At 50.1% G+C, this 25,037-nt stretch overlaps 1 protein-coding gene, 1 long non-coding RNA gene and 1 pseudogene across 2 annotated transcripts; 1 reads left to right on the top strand and 2 right to left on the bottom strand.

The window, feature by feature from the left end:
- Positions 1 to 2,963: 2,963 nt before the first annotated feature.
- On the bottom strand, positions 2,964 to 3,059 carry LOC146394838 (U6 spliceosomal RNA; annotated as a pseudogene).
- A 3,906-nt stretch (positions 3,060 to 6,965) lies between these two features.
- LOC100737597 (EKC/KEOPS complex subunit LAGE3) lies at positions 6,966 to 8,178 on the bottom strand. Its single transcript, XM_003484168.5, has 3 exons — positions 7,924 to 8,178; positions 7,486 to 7,614; positions 6,966 to 7,294 (listed from the first exon to the last, which is right to left on the bottom strand). Exons 1-3 carry the CDS (start codon positions 8,127 to 8,129, stop codon positions 7,156 to 7,158), a joined length of 474 nt encoding a protein of 157 aa, XP_003484216.3. The 5' UTR covers positions 8,130 to 8,178; the 3' UTR covers positions 6,966 to 7,155.
- Positions 8,179 to 10,733: 2,555 nt separating this feature from the next.
- Positions 10,734 to 14,534, top strand: LOC110257719 (uncharacterized). Its single transcript, XR_002340631.2, has 2 exons — positions 10,734 to 14,129; positions 14,382 to 14,534. It is a non-coding gene; the product is annotated as an uncharacterized LOC110257719 (long non-coding RNA).
- Positions 14,535 to 25,037: the final 10,503 nt, after the last annotated feature.

Genomic DNA, 25,037 nt, shown 5'->3' on the forward strand with positions numbered 1-25,037 from the left:
TGGGCTTGTCCCGGGGCGCCGAGGCCCCAAGCTCCACGGAGGGGCCGCGCGGAGGTGCTCCGGCGCCCGGGGCCCAGGCCTCCTGGGGTGGCAGGCAGAGGGGGCCGCGTGAGGGCGTGAGCCCGGCGCGGGGGGCGGGGGGGGATGGCGTCGCAGCCGCTCGGGTCTTCCCAGCCGCGTCCCCAGGCATCGCGGAGCAGAGCAAACAGGTCCCCACTCTCTGCCCTGGCCTGACTCCTCAGCCTCCCACTCTGTCTGCGTGCACAAGTTGTGACAGTTTTAAGCCACCTTCCCTTTGGGGTAATTTCTTATGCAGCCACAGTAACTGGAAGAGAAAAGTATGGCTACAATCGCCAAACATAAAATAATGGCTCCCCGACTTTGTCCGGGGTCTTCACTCCTCTTGATTTTTGTTGACTCCAGTCACGTCTCATGACAGCCCTGCAGGGACATATTCTTCCCATTTCCAGTCCTCGGAATCCATGGTTTAGGTCCAATCTAATCATCAGGGAAATGCACACCGAAACCGCAATGAAATATCCCCTCACAGCTGTCAGAATGGCCAGCACCGCAAAGACAACAAATAAGAAGTGCCGGTGAGCATGTGAAGCATAGGGAACCTGGCCGTTCCTGTCGTGGCTCAGTGGTAAAGAACTCGACTAGGATCCACAAGGATGCGGGTTTGGTCCCTGGCCTCACTCAGTGGGTCAAGCATCCAGCGTTGCTGTGAGCTGCGGTGTAGGTCGCAGATGTGACTCGGCTTTGACATTGCTGTGGCTGTGGTGGAGGCCAGCAGCTGTTGCTCCAATTCAACCCCTAGCCTGAGAACTTCCATATGCCATGGGTGTGGCCCTAAAAAGCAAAAAAAAAAAAAAGTGAACCCTCATGCACTGTTGGTGGGAATACAGATTTTTGCAGCCACTGTAAAATAGTAGAGGTTCCTCAAAAAGTTAAAAATACAACTGCCATATGATTCAGCAATTTCGCATCTGGGTATTTACCCAAAGAAAACAGAAGCACTTATTTGAAAAGATATAAACTCTAATGTTCATTGCAGCACTATTTCCAATAGCCAAGATGTGGAAGCGACAAAGGCATCCATCAATAGATGAATGGAGAAAGAAGAAACGTGTATACTCAGCCATTAAAACAATGAAATCTTGCCACATGTGACAACATGGATGGAGCCAGAGGGTATTATGCAAAGTGAAATAAGTCAGACAGAGAAAGACAAATATCGCCTGATCTGACTTATCTGTGGATCTAAAACATGAAACAAACAAAACCCATGAGACTCCCGGAACAAAGGGGAGCTTCCCAGAAGGGAGGAGGGGCGGGGGAAATAGGGGTAAGGGGTCATATACTAAGGAGGTGACACATGTGCACTACGCAGCGGAAAGGAAGAGGGCCAGTCGTCTGGTAGTAACTTCGTCTGGGAAGATGATTACGAGGCTCATGGTGATTGGTGCATCATCTATGGAAAGGTCGAATCCTTATGGAGTCTGCCAAGACTAATATCATATTGCTCATCAGCTACATGTCAATTCAAACTTTAGAAATGGGAGTTCCCTCGTGGCGCGGTGGGTTAAGGATCTGGTGTTGTCACTGCAACACTGCGGGTCGCTGCTTTGGCCTTGGGTTTGCTCCCTGGCCTGGGAACTTCCACATGGCTGTGGGGGCGGCCAAACACATTTCTTTTTTAGTAAAATAAGAATGAAGCCAGCTGCATCATCAATGACCATAAAGCAATGACGTGTTTCTTCAGACCTTCATTTCCTTATGAAGACTCCCATGTCACGTACAACTTACATTAAATACATTTGTAAGCTTTTCTCCTGTTTTGAAAAAGAGATTTGGCCAAGGTCACTGAGGATGCTCATAGATGTGTTGAAGATTCAGTATTGTCATTCTGATCTTCATCAATTCGTCCCCAAGCCGATTGAGGGGCAAGCCCAGACCTGGACGAAAACTCCTAGTGGGGAAAGCCCCCAACAACCTTTAGAAGTTCAGGTATGTCAACCACCAGCTCTGACTGTGACTAGCCAAGCTCGGGCCACGGCCTCAAGGCTGCGTCTTGCCAGTCCCAGGGCTTCCCCTAAACCAGTCCAACAAAACTCTGGTAGCACCAAAAGCCCGCTGAATGTGTTCATGCCTGCTGCAGCAGACTCCAGGCTGTTCTTACAGAAAATTCTGGGCTCCCTATAGACATTGAATGCATCAGAGGGGCGTTTAATTCACTGCTTATAAGTGGTTTAAACAGATCACTCTCTGTTAGTCAAGAGAACCCAAACAGAATGGCAAACACCGGCCACCTCTGACCTTGTCGGTCTGGCTAAGCAGCCCACACCCTAGAAGGTGATTCCAGGAGAAGGCCAACCTGGAGTTCCCGTGGTGGCGCAGCGGAAACGAATCTGACTAGGAACCATGAGGATGCGGGTCCGTAAATACAGGCTGCCCCCCGCCCCCGGTGGACTACCTATAGCTTGCCTGCAGTTTGTGTGTCTCCCGAGTTGCAATTCCTCTGCTAGCCCCAAATAAACTCAGTTTGGGGGATGATTTTGAGCTTGACTTCATTGACCGCTTTCTTCGCAGCAACGGCACACACCTCCACCTCCCAGACTGAAAGAATGTTTGCATCTCTTCTCACCGATGCACAGAGGAGGCTGAGTTTGACATAATCGTATTTCCTTAGAGTCTGGGAACCTTTCAGATATTCCAGTGCAACTACTCAGACCCGAGATTCTGAGCAAGTGGCGATGCATCTCAGAGCAGCAATGGAACAGACTGGCAAAAAGACTAGAAGCAAATTTAAATGAAAACAGCTGCTCTTCTCTAAATTTTTAAAATTTTATTTTTAAGTATAGTTGATTTACCATGTTATTCCAATTTCTGCTGTACAGCAAAGTGACCCAGTCATTCATATGTGTACTTGCCTTTTCTCAGTGCTCATCCACTCTAAATACAAAAATATGGAACGCGTTTGCGTGTCATCCTTGTGCTGGGGCCGTGCTAATCTTCTCCGTATTGTTCCAGTTTTAGTATATGTGCCTGTTGTGCACACCCTGTATAAACGCCTCCCCTGAGGACAGAGGGGAGCAGCCAATACGATGGCGCGAGCAACCTGCGCCAGGTGTGCTGGCTACCTGCCATCCCCAGCCTGCTGTCGATTTGGGCATTGACTGATGCTAAGTGGGCAGTTTAAATGTCCTAGCAGAGTCTCCTCTCTCAAATCAGGAACTTTCTTCTTTGTCAAGGTTTTCCTTAGTGGTACATTTTATTTTTTACTAGATTCCAGAGTTTAGTAAGTGTCAGTTCTGACAATGTTTGCCAGCTAATTAGCAGCATTTGTGGAGGACTGGAGCCTTTCTTGGCAATGTCACCCAGAACATCCGTGCACTGTGTTTTAACTGAATATCCAAACTTTCAGAAATGGAGAGAATCTAATAAAACCATAGTGGAAGAATGAGAGGGGAAACAGGGTGGACAGTGTTATACAGGAGCTGAATTCTATTCATTAGGAATTCATCTCTAAAACATAAGAGTCCAGGCAGAAAGACAAAAGGACACAAGAGCAAGAAAGGGACGGGGAAGGGACAGGACAGGGAGAAGGAGGAGGAAAGGCAGGAAAAAAGGAAGAAAGAAAAGGAGACAGAAAGGAAGGGCAGAAAGAGAAACAGAGAAAAGAGCGTTGGGGGGGGAGAGGGGAGGAAAAGAAAAGGAAACAGGTCCTCCCTGTAGTCAGCGCAGCTGCCTCCTTCAAGGCGACAGTTTTCAGCGTCTTCACAGCCACCGGTATCGTGCCCTCCCTCGCTGTCACCATCAACAGCGTCCCTCGCCCTCCAGCCCGTAACCCCAGGGCTCTCCACGTCCTACAGAGCAGGCAGACTCTGTCCAGGCACACGAGGTAACAGGAACAGGACTTACTCTGCCACCTGAAAGACCCCCAAAGACCAGACAACAGAGATGAACTACAGGTCGGGAGACGCTGGCTAGCTAGCCACTAGGTGGGGAATGACAGTGATCTCTGGGGGCCAACGGGTGGGCCCTGCAGTTGCCCCAGGTGACTGTCTGGCGAGGCAGGTTCCTGGTGGGGCTCAGCAGACGCCCTGAGTTTAGCGGATGGAATTGAAATTCAGAGCCCCTAGAGTCGGCAGGGCAGAGGGAGAACCGTGCGTGTGGACAGAGGGTCCCGCTGGAGTCCGCGCAGACCCCTGACCAGCACGAGCGTGTGTGAGGACCCCGTGCAAGGACCACCAGAATGGATGAAAAGCAACGGTGCTCAGCATTCCAGCGAGGCAGGGACTAGTGGCTGTCCCCACCTGGCACAATGGCAAACGTCATGATTTCAAGAAGCCTCAGAGCTCTTGTCTCATTAGCGTGGGGAAAAATGAGTCCTACGCTGAAAGCTGCTCCGGTCCCTCGCAGCAAGTCTTCAAAGCAAGTATCTGGAGGGTTTAACTGTTTCCAAGTCAAACATCCCATGAATAAACATGAGTGTGTTTAGGAGCACAAGACATAACCAGCAGCCAGGGTACAATCGTAATGTCTCGTATCCAGTGTAAATTTACCAGGCATGCAGAGGAGCAGGAAAATCCAACCCATGATGAGGACAGATCCAGCAATAACAGGCATTCCGGGAGTTCCTGTTGTGGCTCAGCGGTAATGAACCCAACTCGCCTCCACGAGGATGCGGGTTTGATCCCTGGCCTCGCTCAGCGGGTTAAGGATCTGGCGCTGTCGTGAGCTGCGGTGTAGGTTGCGGATGCGGCTCGGATTCCGAGTGGCTGTGGCTGTGGTGCAGGCTGGCAGCTGTAGCTGCGATTCGACCCTTAGCCTGGGAACCTCCACATGCCGCAGGGGCGGCCCTAAAAAGCATACAGAACAAAACAACAAGCACCACAACCCCCCAAAACTCATTCCAGACTGGAAGGAAAGAAGAAAAACTGCCTTTATTTGCAGACACGATCGCCTGTAGCGAAAAGCTGATGGAGTCCACAGAAGAAGGACTGCGGGATACACCGTGTTGGAGAGAGCACTGGAAGGACGCACAGGCCATGAAGAGAAGAGGCTTAATTCTTCGTGTCGAAAGCAAGGAAGAGGAGGTCCTGGTCTTTTTTCTCCTTCGGATTCCAGAATCCATTCATCTTACAGCTGAGAGTTGGTGCCCTTTGCCCGACATCCCCCGCCCCGTTCCTTTTCTTAGAGGCTTGACGTTGGAAAGCGTGTAGGTTCGTTCTCTGTCTCTCTGAGGGTATGTCTGTAGTTTTAAAGGCGAAAAAGCCTTTGTCAGCGTTACAGCCCAGACACGTCTTTTTCTAGGACCTGGGAGACATCTCTTTGGAATGTAAACATCCAGCAAGACAGCAGCCCTTCCTCCCAGTTTCTGTGGGAGGGTGGAGACCGACCTTCAGTGGGTACCTGGCTCCCGACTGCAAAACTAGCTCCTGTCACGAGGACAGGAGACGTTGTCCCCGGACAAAGCCAGCTGTATTAGTGCACTCAAGCTGCTAGAACAAAATACTGATCCCCTGATCCACAGAGGGCGGCTTGCAGAACGGCAACTTATTTTCTCACAGTTCCGGAGTCTAGAGACAAGTCCATGATCAAGGAGCCAGCAAATTCCGCTTTCTGATGAGGCCTCTTTCTCTGGCTCTCGCACAGCTGCCTTCCGCGCCTCTTTCCTCAGTGCACGAGGGGAGATGGAGATGAGAGCGCGCGAGAGCGGGCCTTTCAGGTGTCCTCCTGCGAAGGACACTGACCTTTGGGAGACGAGGGCTCTAATCTTGGCTTTGCTAGTTGAAATATGGTTGGTTTCCAATGTTGTGTTAGTTTCTGGGGTACAGCAAAGTCATTCAGTATCTTACATACGTATCTCTTCTTTTTCATATTATTTTCCGTTACAATTTAAGATTTTGAATGTGGTTCCCTGTGCTTTACCGTAGGGTCTTGTTGGCTTAGCAGCGTTATGTTCAGTAGTTTGTAGCTACTGATCCCAAACTCCTAGTTTAGCCCCCACCTCCTTTCCCCTTTGGTAACCATATGTTTTCTGTGCATGTGGGTCTGTTTTGTAAGCAAATTCATTTGGGCCATATTTTAGATCCCACATATAAGTGATATCATATGATACTGTCTTTCCTCTGATCCGCTTCACTTCATGCGATGACCTCCAGGTCAGGGCCCCATTCTGAGGACTTCATTTAACCTTAGTCGTTTCCTTGAAGGCCCTGTCTCCAGCCAGGTACAGCCATACTGGGGCTTAAGGCTTCAAATACAGATTTGGAATGGGCAGTGGTGGGCAGGGGCACAAACCTAAGTCCAAAACACCAGTCAGTTTATTTTGTTATTTTTTTTGGGGGGGCGCACCCACAGTATATGGAGGTTCCCAGGCTAGGGGTCTAACTGGAGCTGTAGCCACTGGCCTACACCACAGCCACAGCAACATGGGATCTGAGCCACATCTGTGACCTACACCACAGCAAATGGCAGCGCCAGATCCTTAACCCACTGAGTGAGGCCGGGGATCAAACCTGCATCCTCACGGAGACTCCCCAAACACCAGTGAGAACTCCCCAAACACCAGTTAACTGATATATTGAGTCACTGCAGTTCCCAGGTAAACTTCAGATGAGCTGGACGTGAGACCTGGTGGCGGCGAGTCCTCTTATTTGAGGACAGGCATGTTACAAGTTAGAGCTGCTTGGCTCTACAACGGGGAAAGGTTTCTTTCTGCCTTTGGAATCTCTAGGTAGATTTTGCCTGTGCTTTGCATCACGTTCTTGTGCAGAATATGCCTACTCAGGAAAAGTATCTCAAAGTGGTGACAGTGGCCAATGCGGAACAACAGGACCCAGATCATTTTCATTTGCTTCCCTTTCCTAAACTGCCTTCAACTGCCTTTTACTACTGGAACATCTGAACCCCAGAGCCTCCCCTCCCACCCGAGGACAAAGGCGAGAAGATCTGGATGCCGCAAAGAAACTCCGTTTTATTATCCGCGGTAAGCAGTACCTAGGCAGCAAGCCAAGCCACGGGGGTAGAGAGTGGCCAAGGGCTGGTGCAGGCAGACAGTCGGGCCCTCCAATAAAGTGGCCACTGGTGCGAAAATCACGGTCCTAGGGAAGGACGCGCTGCCTAGGACAGGGTACTCTTGTGGCCTCAACCCCCCTTTCCAGGCCGAGGCTTAACAAACACCGGAGGCACGAAGTGCTGCATGGTCTGCACCACGACGGAAAGCCTGCTGAGCAAGGAGGCAGTGGAGATTTGCAGGAGGCCGGAGTCTTCAGACGTTAATCGGCTGAAAGTGAAGGAAAAAGACACTCACCTCCGAGCTGATACCTCCTGGCCTCCCTGGCCCCCCAAACGGCCCCCGCACCCCAGCCCCTCCTTAGACCCACCCTGGCGCCGCCACGTCTCCAAAGGCGCCCTTGGCAGAGGCGCCCCGTGCGGCCTGCTGCCACTGCCTCCCAGCCCGTGTGTGCAACTCACATAACCAGGTCACTGCCAATCACTGTGAGCTCCCTCTGCACAGCCCCGTGGTAGAGGTCAGCACCTGCGCACAGGTACCTGCGAGCCACCTCCGCATCCGTGTAGGACAGGAAGGGCACCGTTAGGGCGCTGGAGGCTTCAGTTAAGGCCCGTCTGCGGTTACGCCCCCCCCCCCCCCGTCGGGTTGAGGCCCGCCGTCCCCGGGTTGCCCCGCAGGTTCCCTCAGAGCCCCCAGGCCAGGCCTTCAGGGAACTCTATGCCACGCTCCCTCGGGCCATCCTGGCCGCCGCCCACAGGCTGCTTGTTCCAGCCGCACTTGGTCCGCCGGCTCCCGTTCTGTCCCCCACCGGGGCCACCCCAGCCCCTCACCAGCCCCTGAAACCTCTCCCGCTCCTCCTCCGACCCCCTCCCACCTCGCGAGCCCCCTGCAAAGGATACAACTCCAGCGGCGGGCTTCCAGGGGTCGCACCAGGGGAAGAGGCCTCTGCACCCGGCGCAGGGGCAAGCGAGGCCCCTTGGACCTGGGGAGCTGCACCGGCCACAGCGCCCTCCTCTCCTTCACCCTCCCAGCCGCCAAGGCCTGAGCAGCCTCCAGGACCATTGGGCGTCCCTGCGCCGCCCTCGCCATCGTCCGGGGCCTGCATGGTGGCCGTCCTGTCCTCCTCCCCGCCAGCGACCAACTGAACAGAAGCCCAGGTCCTCTCAAAGCCCCGCCCCTTCAGCCCCAGGCGACCCAGTGCGCCTGCGCAGGCCCCCTCGCGGCGCCTCCTGGCCTCTGATTGGTGGCCACCAAGCCCGCCCTGCCACGCCCAGGAGACCCCGTGGCGCCAGACTCTGCTCCCGCTCGAAGCCCCGCTGCTCCGGTGGCCGCCCCCGCCCGGAGGCCTCCCCCCCCTCGCCCCCACCCCCACCCCCGTGCGCCTGCGCACACAGGCCCTCCTGTCCTGGACCAGAGGGCTGGGCGTGCAGGCCCCCGGGTGGGGCGGGCCCCAGAGTCCAGCCCGAGGAGGGGAGCCGCAGAGCGGGCTCCCGACGGGGCCGACAGCCTGCGGGGGACGGTGGCCCCCCTGCTCAGGACGTGCAGTGCCCCAGGGACACGAACTCCTTGTCCCTGCGCCTGTGTCCCTCGCGCGTGTGGCAGCGGGCCGTGGGCACACGGTGACGGGAGGGGAGCTGCGCCAGGAAAAGGCCCTGCCCGTCCCCAAGCACGACGAGCTTCTGAGAGACGGGCCAGTGAGCCCCGGGGCCCCGGGCAGCCCCCCTCCTCGGGCCGCCCCGGAAGCACGTCGTCCCTTGAAGACGGGCTGCGAGGGCGCCCACGTGCCCACGGACGCGCCGCCAAGACGGCGACGACAGCCTCCCTCCCCAAGGCCTCGACGGCACCTTCCGAGCCAGCTGCTCCAGCTACTCGGGGCCGGCCGCCTGCGGGGACCGATGGTCCTCCTCCTTCCTCCCGACGTCCTCCGGCCGCTTGTGCCCGCTCCCTGTGCCCCCTGCCTGGGCGCCAGCGCGGCCCCTGCCGGCCTGGCCGGTGCTGCTGACGGCTCCTGCCCCTGGGCCGGGCGCCCCTCACAGCTCAGGCCCGAGAGGCCGCACGGGCCTTGTCTGGGCTCCTCTCGGCTGCTTGCAGGCCGCCTGCTACCTGCTGGGCTGGTGACCCGCCCGCCCCAGCCGTCCCCACCTTCCCCTCCGTGTTCCCGTCCCCCACAGCGGTCCCAGGAGGTGCTCCCCCCGGTTCTGGGGGGTCTCGGGGCCAGACTTTCCCAGCCCCGCTCCGGAGCCGAACCTCCGCCTCCCCCTGACCCTCCGGACCCGGGCCCCCAACCAGCGCCATCAGCCTCCTCTGGCTCGTGGGGTCGGTCGCAGGAGGAGCCCCAGTGGCCGGGGAAACGCCCAGCTCCAGTTCTGGGGAGCCTGGGTGTGCACCTTGCGGTGGCGAGGAAGTCCTTAGTGGGTCCCTGGGTGGTGCTTTGCCAGGCTGGCAAAGGCACGCGGGAGGGCGGGCAGGTACACGTGCCGAAGCCGCGCTGAGGCTGCCCCCGCCCCGCGTGGGGCAAGGGGCCAGGGTAACCAGCCTTCTGGCAGGTCGCTGGCCGGTCCCCTGCAGGGTAAGCCCTGGGGCTCGGCGGGACTGGGGCCGGGCACCGGCGCAGACGTGCCAGATGGGCCTTGGCGAGCTGAGGACCGGCCGGCAGCCCCCTGCCCACAGGCCTGGCTCCAGGTGGTCGCGCTGCGGCGCCCCCTCCCTCAGGTCCAGCCCGCGAGTTCTTCCCACCCAGCGGAAGGCGAGGCTGCCCCCGGCCTTACCCTGAGCCGCGCGCTCCCCTCCCCGCTGGCGTCTCAACCAGCAGCTGTGGGGAGACCGAAGGCAGCGGCGGGGACAGCGGGGACCTGGGCCCCCCGCCCCCGCTGCGCTCCGTCCCTGTCCCCCGTCCCCGAGGGCCCGCGCCTCTGCCCTGGCGGGGCGCTCTCTCGCAGCATCCTTCCCCGAAGGCTTATTTCTCCCCGGTGTTATTATTATGATCTCGCCTCCGGCCCTGCCGCCGCCCCGCGTGCTCTCCTGAGGTCACCGGGGCCCTGGAGGACCCCCCCCCCCCGGGGCCCTGGAGGACCCCCCCCCGGGGCGGGGGAGGAGGGGGCTTCCCTGAGCGGGAGCAGGGATGACGAGGCCCCGACGACGACGCAGCAGCAGGGGGGGCCACCCGCTGCGGGGTCGCCAGAGCAGCGAGGACGCGGCATGGGCCAGGCCCCCGGGCCGGCGCCCAGCCAGGTGAGTCCCTGAGTCGGAGACGGGGGGACCAGGCCGGGCCCGAGGGACCCAGGCAGGGAGCCCGAGCTGTTAGCGTGTGTGGCTCTGCGTTTCCGAGACGTCTCTGCCTGCGAGTCTACAGGGAGGGCTGCCTGCGGGCGTCAGTAGGGGCCGGGCGAACCTTGCTTATCTGTGACCGAGGTGTGACCGGTGCCTAGAACGGCTCGTGGCTTGAGGAAGCATCTCACGGTCTCCCTGATCAAAGTCACCCAGGAACCCCTGGGGCTCGGACTCTCTCTGCCAGTCCTGTCCATTGTCACTTTCTCCTGCGCAGGCAGCTCTAGCCTCTCAGGCAAGTGCAGGCCTTCATCTCTGGAGCCAGAGATCAGAAGCACACGCTGCGGGGCCTCTTTGACCTCGGTCAGGGCCTGGGCTCCAGAGGCAGACCTGCCCGTGTTTTCCGTTGTGTGACCTTGATTCTTTTTCTCTGATTTCCAAGGTAGTCTTTCTCCACGTAAAACCATACAAACATTGAAGAGATGCACACGCTGCAGAGGGAATGTTGACGCGACCTAGGCTGTAACCGTGGTTAACAGCGCGAACATATTTCATGAGAAAAATTCTGAAAACTAGGAATAGAAGGGAACTTTGTCACCCTGATAAAGGTCATTTACTGAGACCCCGCAAGTAGCATTCTAGTCAATGGCGACAGACCGACAGGTGGTGTCCTAAGAGCAGGAGCAGGGCCTTTCGATGCCCATATTTCGCCGCTCCTCGTCCCCCAAACTACGGAACCATGGAAACTTAATTGACTGATAACATTGTAGAAGTTGAAAGTGTACAAAGTGATGATGTCACACACACCCACCCCCCCCAACATGATTGCCACAAGAGAGTTAGTTAACAGCTCCATGACCTCATAGAGTTACCGTTGTGTGTGTCGGTGTGTGAGTGCTTCCATTCAGCATTGTACCGGAAGCCCTAGCCAGAGCAAATACACAAGAAAAAGAAGTAAAATACATCCGAATAGGAAAGACAGAAGTAAAACTATCACTATTCACAAATGATATGGACCCTTTACACAGAAAATTCCAAAGACTCTCCAAGAGGGCTAGTAACGCTGTTAAAAACATCAAAATAGATCAACACGCAAAATCAGAAGAGAAAGGCGAGCGGTTTCCTTTATAATGGCATCTCCACGAAGAAACTACCTGGGGAGAGATACAATGGAGGTGAGAGACTTGTACAGTAAAAACATCCCTGACAGAACTTTAAGTGACCTAAACACATGGAAAGGCATCCTGTGTTCACGAAGCGGCCGACTTCATACGCTGTCTTGCGCTGCCTAGAGTGGTCTGTAGCTTCGGTGCAATCCCTGTTAAAATGTCAATTGCCTTTTTTTTTGGTGGATGTGCAAAAGCTGATCCTAAAATTCATATAAAATTGTAGGGAGCCTGATCACCAATCTTGAAAAAGAAAAACAAATTTGGAGGAGTCGTTCTCAACTTCAAATCTTTCTACAAGCTCTGGTGATAAAAGACAGTGTGGTACTGGCATAAGTAAAGGCATGTAAACCAAAGAAGTAGAATTGAGAATCCAAAAATAAACCCCAAATTCTACGGCCAATTGATTTTCGACAAGGATGCCAAGACCATTCAAGGGAAAGAATAGTCCTTTAACGAACGGTGCAGGGATAACAGGATTTCTACCTGTAAAATAATGAGAGTGGAACCCTACGTCACATCACATACAAAAATTAACTCAAAATGGATTAGTGACCTACATATGGAAGCTGGCAAGGTAAAACCTACAGGAGAAAGCATAGGGGAGGCTTCCGTGACCTTGGAAATGCCGCTGGAGTCTTAGATACATCAAAAGCACGAGTGAGAACGAAACAGATAAACTGAACTTCATCAAAATTAAACACTTTTGGAGTTCCCGTCGTGGCGTGGTGGTTAACGAATCCGACGAGGAACCACGAGGTTGCGGGTTCGATCCCTGCCCTTGCTCAGTGGGTTAATGATCCGGCGTTGCCGTGAGCTATGGTGTAGGTTGCAGACGCGGCTCGGATCCTGCGTTGCTGTGGCTCTGGCGTAGGCTGGTGGCTACAGCTCTGATTAGACCCCTAGCCTGGGAACCTCCATATGCAGTGAGAGTGGCCCAAGAAATGGCAAAAAAAAAAAAAAAAAAAAAAAAAAATTAAAGACTTTTATGCCTCAAAGGAAATTGCCAAGAAAGTAAAAGACAATCCTAAGAATGAGAGATAAGTGTTTGAGAATTATAGATCCAATAAGACTCTAGTTTTCAGAATATATCAAGAACGCTTACAATTCAACAACTAAGAGACAATCCAATTTTAAAATGAGCAAAGGACTTGAATATACATCTCTGCAAGAAAGATATGGAAGTTACCAGCAGCATCAACAGTGACTGGGAGGAGTTCCTGTTGTGGTGCAGCAGAAGCAACCCGAGTAGTATCCATGAGAATGCAGGTTCGATCCCTGGCCTCGATCGGTGGGTCAAGGATCCAGTGTTGCCACAAGCTGCAGCATAGTCGCAGATGAGGCTCAGATCCAGTGTTGCTGTGACTGTGGCTGTGGTGTAGCCCAGCAGCTTCAGCTCCGATTCAGCCCCTAGCCTGGGACCCTCCGTATGCCACATGTGTGGCTGTAAAATAAAAATAATAATAATAATAATAACAACAAAAAAAGGAGTTCCCGTTGTGTCCTGACTGGCATCCATGAGGACGCAGGTGCGATCCCTGGCCTTGCTCGGTAGGTTAAGGATCTGACATTGCGGTGAGCCGTGGTGTAGGTCGCAGACATGGCTTGGATCCAGCATTGCTGTGGCTGTGGTGCAGGCTGGCGGACACAGCTGCGATTAGACCCCTAGCCTGGGAACCTCCATATGCTGCAGGTGCGGCCCTAAAAGGAAAGAAAAAAAAAAGTCACTGGGAAATCCTAATCACAACCACAATAAGATGCAACTTCACACCGACCAGGATGTTTACAATCAAAAACAAACAAATCAACACAAACCACCATGGAAAACAAGTGTTATCTGCATGTGGAGAAATTAGAAACCTCTTACATTTCTGTTGGAAGTATAAAATATTACAGCCACTGTGGAAAACAGTGTGGTGGCTCCCTGGTCATTGAAAAAGAGAATTGCTATGTGATCCAGCAATTCCATTGCCTGGTATAGACCCCAAAGAATTGACAACAGGTACTCAAACAAACGTGTGTACGTGAAGGGTCATAACAGCACTATTCACAGCAATCAAAGAGTAGAAACAACCTAAGTGCCAATCGATGGAAGAACAGATACACCAAATGTGATCTAATCCAAACAATGGACTATTAGGCAGCCATAAAAAAGAATGGAGTACCAATACGTGTGACAACATGTAAAAGACCTCAGGAGCACTGTGCTGACCCAGAAATAATCCACATCATTAGCATTTACATTCCACTGACGAAAGTCACTTGGCTTCACTGAGCTATTAGAATAGCGTCACAGTCCTTGGCTGAAGTTCATGGGTGCATCTAAGATCGGGCACCTAAAAACAGCAGGTGAACGGAATGTGGAGCACAAGGAGAGTGATTCCGCTTACCTTTTGCTTCCCTGGCCTCTCAGATTTTCCTGCGCTCTCTTTTCCCCATGAAGAACCCAGCTTACCCTGCCAGCAATCCCACCCCATGGTCAGATCCAGCGTTATCCCAGTTTACTTGCCCAAGCTCGACCTGCACATTAATGTGCTTTTGTTTTCGTTACCTCCACTAGACTGGGAAACTGGACATGCACACGGGAAATCCACAAATTATTCTAAGTGACTGAAGCCAGACAGAAAACATCACATGTTGTGTGACTCCGCTGTACGAGACATCCAAACTAGGTAAGTGGTGCCTGCCGGGGCTTGAGGGGAGGGGGCTGGGTTGTGTCAGCCTAATGGGTTTGTTTGCTGGTTTGTTTGGTTTGTTTTGGGGGTGATGAAAATACTTTGGAACTAGGTTCAGGTGGTGGTGGTACAACATTTTGAAGGACACAGTGACGCGGAATGGAATGGTGAGTTTCATGTTCCCTTCATCTTTACTGAAAAAAAAGCTGCTTCCTTTTGACCTTAAATTATGTCTGTCATTTGGAATAGGCGATGCTTTCTGACACGAACGTGAAGATTCCTGCACGTGTCTGCTTCTAAGAGGCTTGCAAGCCCCAACAGCCACTTGTTTTTAACATCCTGCTTTATAAGACAAATTACAGTCCAAAGGGCGGATATCACATTTTGATTCAAAAAGAAAAACCTCCCAGGATGTCTACAGGCCAGCATGCGTTCAGTTGAGTTTTCTCTGTCGTCAACAACTACAGACCTAGAAAAGTACTAACTGATGGTTTCATCCAAAGCACTTCAGCATCAACAAAGAACAGGGCGTTGTTTTGAGCACTGTTTTCTTTAAAGATTGGCAATTCCTGAAACTGAGGTAAAAATAACAATGCTAACCATTCGGCGCACACCGACGTGGGCCAGGCATCATGACTCATCTTCGCAACAGCCTCCCGAGCCATGCTCTTCAACCTCGCTTTATTTTCGTTTATTTTTTGCTTTCTAGGGCCACACCAGCGGAACATGGAGGTTCCCAGGCTAAGGGTCGAATCAGAGCTACAGCTGCCGGCCGACACCACTGGCACAGGAACTCAGGATCCACAGCTCACGGCAATGCTGGATCCTTAACCCACTGAGCGAGGCCAGGGATCGAACCCGCATCCTCATGGAGACTAGTCGGGCGGTTTCTGCTGAGCCACGAGGGAACTCCTCGACTTCATTTTAAAGATGAGGACGTGAAGAACCCAGGTAACTTGTACAAGGTTACACATCTCAAACATAAGCAGTTGGCTGGGATAGTCACTTCCCAGACACTTGAGAGCTGTAGGCGTTCAGCTCACTTTGTTGCTCTATGTTCTAAGAAATCTGTTCTCAGTGCCTCCAGCCCCGGAGCCAGCCTCCTCCTCTGAGCTAGACTGCGTCTGGAGTACCGGGTTCGGTTCTGGGTGCCACACCGCCCAGAAAAGGGTGACAACCAACAGTCAGGACTTGGTCGGAGATGGCATGGGCCTCCTGCATGCTGTGGGCACCGTTCCAACGCCACGTTGCAGGCATCAGGTGGCCTTGAGGCCAGACGTTAAAATGAACTTTCGGACTCAAATCCCTAGGAGTCACTGGTGATTTTGAAGAAGAAAAGGGCAGAACAATTTCTACCAAGTTCGAGTGTGCAGTTGTGTCACCGGGAGATGGTTCGATGACCCGTCGAGCGTCCCCACCAGTCTGTCTGAGGGGTGGAGGACTTTCATGCGTAAAAGGTGAACGTTTCACCATCCGCCTCAGGACAAAGCTACAGACTTGATTTTTAGCTTTCGAGTGGCAGAGGGTGTTTATTTTCAATCATGCAAGGAGGGGAATCCATAGCTCAAAAGTATCACCCATCTTATGAATCTATCGTGACTTTTTTCATAGAAGACAGAGTGTACATTTAGAAATATTTAATCATTGTTTACAAAGATTCAACTCACCCTAGGCCAGATGTTTTTCTTTTAAACGGAACAGTTGGAAAAAAAAAATAAAGTGGAACAGTTGGATTTGGGGCAGGGGCGAGGGTGGGAGCGTGTGGCAGACTTTATCCCCCCAAATGAATTTTGCCTCAATCGCCTGGGCTAGGTTGGAGGAATGTTTTGGAAACACACATTCTTATTAATGTAGACTCTGCTGAAGGTGACCCCCGCGACTGCATAGTGCAGGCATCACGGGTAAGTGACTACAGGCCACTCTGCTTCTGCTGCCTTTCATGAGCTCTAAGGATGAAGTCAATGTTCGTTATTGTTTAGAGCAGCTCTGTCTTTATCCGACACGAAATGCCCCTTCTCCATTTTCTTGCCCGGTCTCTTTGATCAGGACCACATCTCATACGTACACAAGGAGTTATTTGCTTCGCTGTTCCTGGTCGGAGGGGTTACCGTCCCCATCTTGCACCTGAGGAAACAGGTGCAGAGAAACGTGAAGCGGTTTCAGCAAGGCCTCGGAAGAACTCCGCGGTAGAGTCTGCATAGAAAGGGAGCCGTGGATGGAGCTGTGTGCTTTATATACATCTCTCGAACTTGGTTAGAATAGATTCTGCACGCGTCTTAACCAGAGCTTCATCTTTATAGTTCACATATGTCTGTTGATAGGAAGCCTCTCCTTAAGAGGGCCCCACACGGTACCCAATGAAACGGGATTGCTTGTGGGTCAGAGTTCTCAGGGCTCATCACTTCCCTGATAAACACATTATAGATAGAATCACAAAAAGACCATGTGGCTTGAAACGCTTCCCATAAAACAGATGGGAAAACATCTGGCATATTCCCTGACATCAGAGCCACACAGTACCTTGCTCAATGCTACCGAAGCCAACGATTTCACAACAGTGTGGGCCAGAGACAGTAAATTTGAAGCCGTGACATTCGGGTACATTGCGAAAGGGCTGCTGTTTGCGAAGGAAAAGCATTTCATGAGCAGGAGCAAACACGTCTGGAATGCCTTCCAGATGCTGCTTCGGCGCATCCTCACGGTTCCGCGTGGAAGGCACCTGCATTTAGAGATGAGGACAGGGAGAGGCTGCCCTGCCCGAGGCTAAGGGCAGAGCAGGGTTCAAACTCAGGCCCGTCTCACACCCGGATGCCGCCTAACAGTTAATCACTGTTTTCGAAACGAGGGCCTTAGGAAAAAACCATCAAACAGGAACTCCTTGATGGAGAAAATAACTGAACGGGGCTCCCGACGCAGCTGGTTGCTTCCAGAGATGGTCCTTCGCGTTCTCACGGCTCCAGGGACTTTGTCCTTTTGGAGACAGAATTCGAGAACAGTGAAGAAGTAGGGAGTTATCGATCCCGACATATGAAGGTTGGTTACTTTCAATACCCCTTTAAGAGTAAACATCATTGCTCAGTGAGCAAATCAGATAGCTAGCAGGCACTGCACTTTCATCTCTGAACTGTGGAGGCGGTTACGAGTTGGAATGCAATCCTGCTGCGCAACTGAGTCTTAAGTTTCCAAATGCTTCAGTCATGGCCCCAAACTCCTCGTGGTTGCCTGTAAACTGGCTTAACGACAGGGAACTTGCCTCTGACAAACAGCGTTGACATTTAGAGGCCTAATCTATAGACACCCTGAAAACAGCATGTACTGCAGCTAAACCACATCCCATCACAGTAACTTGCAAATGTGTTGGCTTCCTTTTTTACTGATAAAAATCCAGGCTTTGGACACAGGACAGTCTTCCAAATCCTTCTTCCTACCACTTCAAAGCACCTCTTTTTAGTTTTACTTGCATAATTCCCTCCTATCTCACAGGAAAGGATTGCCGCTTCTTTCCGATAGCGTGGATATGTCCAAATCATTAAATATTTCTCGGCATTATCTTTAATAGTGCCCTAGTACTCCAATACGCAGCGCTGCTCCAACCAAGTTCACGATTCTCCCAGGGGAAGATGTTTTGGTTGTTTCCAACTTAGTGGTATAGACAACACTGGCTCGACTATCGCGGGAGCTGTGCATGCAGATATTCATGAAAAATTCCGTACGATAAATTCTTAAGGAATGGTTCTTGACCTTGGCCACACTGCTTCCTACCAAGACTGCCCCAAGGTCAAGGCAACCAATAGTGGGGGCAACTGAGAGTCTTCTTGTACCCTCCCCTTTTGGGGAGGATTGTTTGACAATTTGCTGGCCAAAATAGGGGCACCTCTTTTGCTTTAGTTTGGACCTCTGGTCATTGGTGACCTTAAATCCTATGAACATTTCTTTGTTTATTTGTTTGTCTTGTCTTTTTGCCTTTTTTCTAAGGCCACTCCCACGGCACATGGAGGTTCCCAGGCGAGGGGTCTCATCGGAGCTGCAGCTGCTGGCCTACGCCACAGCCACAGCAATTCGGGATCCAAGCCGTGTCTGCAACCTACACCACAGCTCAGGGCAATGCCGGGTCCTTAACCCACTGGGCGAGGCCAGGGATCGAACCCACAACCTCACAGTTCCTAGTTGGATTCGTTAACCACTCAGCCACGACAGGAACTCCATGACTCCATTTTTTGATGTGTGGCTGCTGACAGTTGTCAAGCCCCACTGCTCCGCCTTCTCCTTCTGGCCACATCTGGGCAGGTTGATAAGGAAGTCTGGCGGAAAGTTAAACCACACAAGCCCCTGCCCAGGGATGGGAAGCCTCACTCTAGCCTCAGCCCCAAATCGCCGTAAAACCCTGAGCCAGTCAGCTGCCCCCCCCCCCAAACCAGGCTTGGTCCCCCTGGGAGCTGGTCCTGCTGCCCCAGAAAGCATCACGTGTGAGGTGCGAGTGGCCCCTATAGCTGCATCAAATGTGGGGTTGGGAGGGGGTCCATCCCACGTCTGCGGGGTGGCCCGGCAAACTCAGGCTTCACAGAAGCTTACTCACTGGCATAGGCATATGAACACGGCACTTTCGCAAAGAGAGCGGTATTTCAGGAAATAAACACGTCTGCAGCGCCGGGTGTGTGTCAGACGTGGTGGTAGCCCCGGGCTCACAGCAAAGAACAAGACGTCTAGAGGCTCTGCCATCAGGGGTTACGTTTTCCCGGGCGGGGAGGTTGGGGTGCTGTGGCGCTGCTGTGCCTGCACCTGCCAAGGGAACCTCCCGGGAAGCCACACTGGCCCTGAGAACTGAGCAATGAGCCGGACTGGGCTGTGGGGCGCGCTTCGCTCTTTCAGCTTTTCTCACATCCCTTCCATCCATTCATCCTTTGTACCGTATGGCGGGAAAACCCCATGGTTTGATCCTTTGGTTTATTAAATTATGTGTCACATGCAGTCACTTTGCTATTTATTCCATTTAAATATTTGGTTTTTGGAGTTCCCGTCGTGGCACAGCGGAAACGAATCCGACTAGGAACCATGAGGTTGTGGGTTCGATCCCTGGCCTCACTCTGGGTTAAGGATCCAGTGTTACCGTGAGCTGTGGTGTAGGGCGCAGATGCAGCTCGGATCCCGAGTTGCTGTGGCTGTGGTGTGGGCCGGCGGCTGCAGAGCTCCGATGAGACTCCTAGCCTGGGAACCTCGGGAAGCCGCCCCAGAAAAGAAAAAAAAAAAAAAGAAAAAAAGTCCACGCTATTCCCTTCCTCCCTAAAGACGGCTGGGCTCAAAATAACCCTTCATTTTCTTTTGCTAGTGATTCCTTTGCCCTATCCTCCTTTTTTGTTTTTGTTTTTTTTTTTTTTGGTAAGACTCTTCAGAATGGTGCCTGATTCACGAACCACCCAAGGAAGCCAATTAGATCTTCAAATTTACTTGGTGGAGTTTTGGTTTTTAACAGTATTTTGTCTGCAGAGGTGAGCAATGTTCATTCTTTCTAAGGGGAACTGAGGGAGGGAAAGCCTTTGTGAGGGGGGATGAGAGAGGCCGGGTCTTTCAGGAAGCAAAAGAGGAAATGCTTTAGCAAAGCTTGGGAGTGAAAGTGAGACAGGGAAGGACTTTGTGAGAGGAAGTGAAGGAAGTTACTCCTTTGTGAAAATTAACAAAGGGAAACCTCGCTAACATGGAGGCGTGAGGCCAGAAGGGGGCGCTGTTACACACGTATCACTCCAGGTAGACGCAGATCCCAATAGGAAGAGATGTACTTTCCATCTCAGGCAGGAAGTGACACTACATTACTACTGCCAGCAGGGAAGATTTCTCCTGGCCTGGCAACAGCTCAGCCAATGAGAGAGTCACAATTCAGCCAATGAAAAGCCACTATATTTCAAACTCCAAGTTTTCTCCAATGGACTTTTTGTTTATAACAGCCCCTCCCAACATCCCCTCCCCTACAAAATAACCGCTCCTCTTTTGTTTTACCAGACTTAGATGTGGTTCACCACAGTTGCATGTCCCAAATTGCAATTCTTTGCTGCTCTTGAATAAACCCATTTTGCTGATAAAATAACTGGCTGTTTCACTGTTTTATTTATTTATTAGTTTTCTTTTTGGTCACACTTTCAGCATGCGAAAGTTCCCTGGCCAGAGACTGAACCTGTGCCACAGCAGTGACCCAAACTGCTACAGTGACAATGCCAGATCCTTAACGTGCTGAGCTACCAGGGAACTCCTGTTTCATTGTTTTAGTTTAATAACTTTTGGAGGTGAGGTGAGGGAAACTGAAAAAAAAAAAAAAGGACAAGGTAAGAGCTATGGGTTGAGTTTTGCTCAAAGAGGACTGTATCTTTGGGACAGTCTCAGATAGTGCTGAGGAACTGCTTTAAAGAGGTGGCAGGAGGATGTTCCCATTGTGGCTTAGCAGTAATGAACCCAACAGTATCCCTGAGGGTGTGGGTTCCGGTCAGAGGGTTAAGGATCTGGTGTTGCCATGAGCTGTGGCGTAGATCACAGATGCAGCTCAGATCCTGTTTTGATGTTCCTGTGGCTGTGGTGTAGGCTGGCAGCTGTAGCTCTGATTCGACCCCTAGCCTGGGAACTTCCATATGCCACAGGTGTGGCCCTAAAAAAGAGAAAAAAAAAAAAAAAAAAAAGACTGGCCGATCAAATACAATAATACATTAAAAGGATCATACACCATAATCAAGTAGGATTTATTCCAGGGATGTAAGGATTTTTCAATATCCACAAATCAATTAGTGTGATATATCATATTAACAAATTTAAGAATAAAAACCATGTGATCATCTCAATAGATGAAGAAAAACTTTTCATAAAATTCAACACACATTTATGATAAAAACTCTCCAGAAAGTGGGCATAGAGGGAACATAGCTCAACATAATAAAAGCTGTATATGACAAAGCCACAGCTAACATACTCAACAGTGAAAAGCTATAGCATTCCCTCTAAGATCAAAAACAGGACAAGGATGCCCACTCTTGCCACTTTGACCCAACAGAGTTGTGGAAGTCCTAGCCACACCAATCAGAGAAGAAAAGAAATAAAAGGAATCCAAATTGGAAAGGAAGAAGTAAAACTGTCACTGTTTGCAGATGACATGATGCTATACATAGAAAATCCCAAAGAAAATTGCTGGCACAAAATTAATATACAGACATCTGTTGCATTTCTATACACAAACAATGAAATATCAGAAAGAGAAATTAAGGAAACAATCCCATTTACCATTGCATGAAAAAGAATAAAATACCTAGGAATAAACATACCGAAGGTGGTTAAAAGACCTGTACTCAGAAAACTACAAGACAGTGATGAAAATAATTGAAAATGACACAAACAGAAAGATATACCATATTCATGGATTGGAAGAATACTAGTAAAGTGACCATAATACCTAAGGCAATCTGCTGATTCAATACAATTTCTATCAAATTACCAATGGCATTTTTCACAGAACTAGAACAAAAACCTTTAAAATTTGTATTGAAACACAAAAGGCTCTGAATATTGCACTCACATAAATTTTAGAAATAAACCTGACCAGGGACGGAAAAGAGTTGTATGCTGAGAACCATAAAACATTAATCAAGGAAATTAAAGATTATTCAAACAAATGGAAAGATAGCCCATGCTCCTGGATTGGAATAAATAATATTGGTAAAAATAGACACACTACCAAAGGCAATCTACAGATTTAATGTGATCCCTATCAAATTATGCATGACGTTTTTCTCAGAACTAGAGCAAACAATCCAAAAATTTATATGGAACCACAAACGACCCAGAATTGCCAAAGCAATCATGAGAGGAAAAAACAAAGCAACAGGTATAACTTTCACAGGCTTCAGACAATATTACAAAGCTACAGTAATCTAGACAGTGTGGTAATTGTACAAAAATAGACATACAGATAAATGGAACAGAATAGAGAGCCCAGAAATAAACCCAGACACCTAGGGTCAATTAATCTTTGACAAAGGAGGCAAGAATATAAAATGGGAAAAAGACAGTCTCTTCAGCAAGTGATGCTGGGAAAGCTGGACAGCTCCATGCAAATCAATGAAACTAGAACACACCCTCACACCATGTACACAAATAAACCCAAAATAGCTTAAAGACTTAAACATAAGACAAGATACCTTAAAATTCCTTGAAGAGAATAGAGGCAAAACATTCTCTGACATCAACCATACAAGTGTTTTCTTAGGTCAGTCTCCCAAGGCAGTAGAAATAAAAACAAAAATAAACAAATGGGACCTAATCAAATGTACAATATTTTGCATAGCAAAGGAAACCATTAAAAAAAAAAAGACAACCTACGGAATGGGAGAAACTAGTTGCAAATGATGCAGCCAACAAGGGGCTTCATCTCCAAAATACACAAACAACTCATACAACTCAACAACCACAAAAACAACCCAAACGAAAAATGGGCAGAAGACCTGAATAGACATTTCTCCAAAGAAGACATACAGATGGCCAGCAGGCACATAAAAAAATGCTCAACATCACCATTAGAGAAATGCAAATGAAAACTACAATGAGGTAACACCTCACCCTGGTCAGAATGGCCATCATCAAGTATACAAATAACAAATGCTGAAGAGGGTGTGGAGAAAAGGGAACCCTTTTATACTCTTGGTGGGAATGTTTTCCACATAATAAAAGCCATATATGACGAAGCCACAGCTAAAATACTCAACAGTGAAAAGCTATAAGCATTTCCTCTATGGAAAACGGTATGCAGGTACCTCAGAAAACTAAATATAGAACAACCATTATGATCCAGCAATCTCACTCCTGGGCATATATCCAGACAAAACTACAATTCAAAAAGATACACGCGCCCCTATGTTCATAGCAGCACTATTCACAATAGCCAAGACATGGAAACACCCTAAATGTCCATTGACAGAGGAACGGATTGAGACATAGCACGCGCACACAGTGGAATGTTACTCAGCTGTAAAGAAGAACAAAATAATGCCATTTTTTAGCAACATGGATGCAATTAGAGATTCTCATACTAAGTGAAGTAAGTCTGAAAGACAAACATAGATACCATATGATATCATGTATATGTGGAATCTAAAATATGGCACAAATGAAGCCATCTGCAAAACAGAAACAGACTCACAGACATAGGGAACAGACTTGTGGTTGCCAAGCGGGAGGGGAGGGGGTGGGATAGACGGGGAGTTTGGGGTTCGTAGATGTAAACCATTATATTTATGTACTGGATAAGCAATGAGGTCCTACTGCATAGCACAGGGAACTATATCCAATCTACTGTGGCGGAGCAAGATGGAGGATAATATGAGATGTATATATATACGACTGCGACACTTTGCTGTACAGCAGAAATTGGCACAAAATTGTAAATCAACTATACTTTATTTTTAAAAATTTTAGGAGTTCCCGTCATGGCTCAGCAGAAACGAATCTGACTAGTATCCATGGGGACACAGGTTTGATCCCTGGCCTCGCTCAGTGGGTTGGGGATTTGGCTTTGGCGTGAGCTGTGGTGTAGGCTGGCAGCTGCAGCTCCAATTTGACCCCTAGCCTGGAGACCTCCATGTGCCGTGGTTGTGGCCCTAAAAAAAAACAAACAAACAAATTTTTTAAAGAAAAAAAAAACAGACTCTGAATAGCCAAAACAATCTATACATGTTAGACCTTGCTGTGACCTGTGGTGTAGGTCACAGGAGTGGCTCAGATCCCTAGTTGCTGTGGCTGTGGTGTGGGCTGATGGCTGCAGCTCCAATTCGACCCCTAGCCTGGGAACTTCCAAATGCCACAGGTGTGGCCCTAAAAAGAAAAAAAAACCACTCTAGGACAACTAAATTCAGAGGGGAATTCAACCAAATCTTCAAATTAACTCCAATGCAACTTAAACTCTGCTAAGGCATTAAAAAAGTAAAATTTGGGAGTTCCCTTTGTGGTGCAGTGGAAATGATTCCGACTAGTATCCATGGGGATGTGGGTTCCATCTCTGGCCTCGCTCAGTAGGTTGGGGGTCTGGCATTGCCATGAGCTGCGGTGTAGGTCACAGATGCAGTTCAGATCTGTCCTTGCTGTGGCTGTGGCGTAGGCTGGCAGCTGCAGCTCCAATTTGACCGCTAGTCTGGGAACCTCCATATGCCGCAGGAGCAGCCCTAGAAAAGGCAAAAAGACCAAAAACAAAAATATGTATATATACAATGGAACTCAAAGAATTAATATGAATAAAGAATGTGAAATATCTCATTGGTATTTTTATATTGATTATAAGTTGAAATATGTTCCATATGATTACTTTAATAAAATGGGTAGATGCCGCTTTTTGTATACCTACACAAACAGTAGCTTGACATGCTCTATCAAAATTTATGCCACTTAACACACACACACAGCATTTGACTTCTATTAATTTATCCCAGATATTTTATTATGGGGCATTCAGTATTTTTATGTTTCCTCATTCTTCTGGCAACTTCTCCCCATAGTATAGAATATCTGCTTTACCACATTGCTGCGGTTTTTTGTTTTTTTTTTTTTGTCTTTTGTCTTTTTAGGGCCACACCCGCAGCATATGGAGGTTCCCAGGCTAGGGGTGAAATCAGAGTTGTTGCTGCTGGTCTACACCACAGCCACAGCAACGAGGGATCCGAGCCGCGTCTGCGACCTACACCACATCTCACGGCAACGCCGGATCCTTAACCCGCTGAGCGAAGCCAGGGATCAAACCTGCCACCTCACGGTCCCTAGTTGGATTTGTTTCCGCTGCGCCACAACAGGAACTCCCACATTGCTGTTTTGATCAGTGAAAATTGTAACTTGACAGTTTCAATTCACATTTCTTTATTAATGAGGCTGGTTTTTCTCCGTATTTTT

Source organism: Sus scrofa, chromosome X (assembly GCF_054392235.1).
Source record: "Sus scrofa isolate SSC_HxYL_T2T_F1_AM1 chromosome X, Sscrofa_HxYL_maternal_Yorkshire_Landrace_v2.0, whole genome shotgun sequence".
Lineage (NCBI taxonomy): Eukaryota > Metazoa > Chordata > Mammalia > Artiodactyla > Suidae > Sus > Sus scrofa.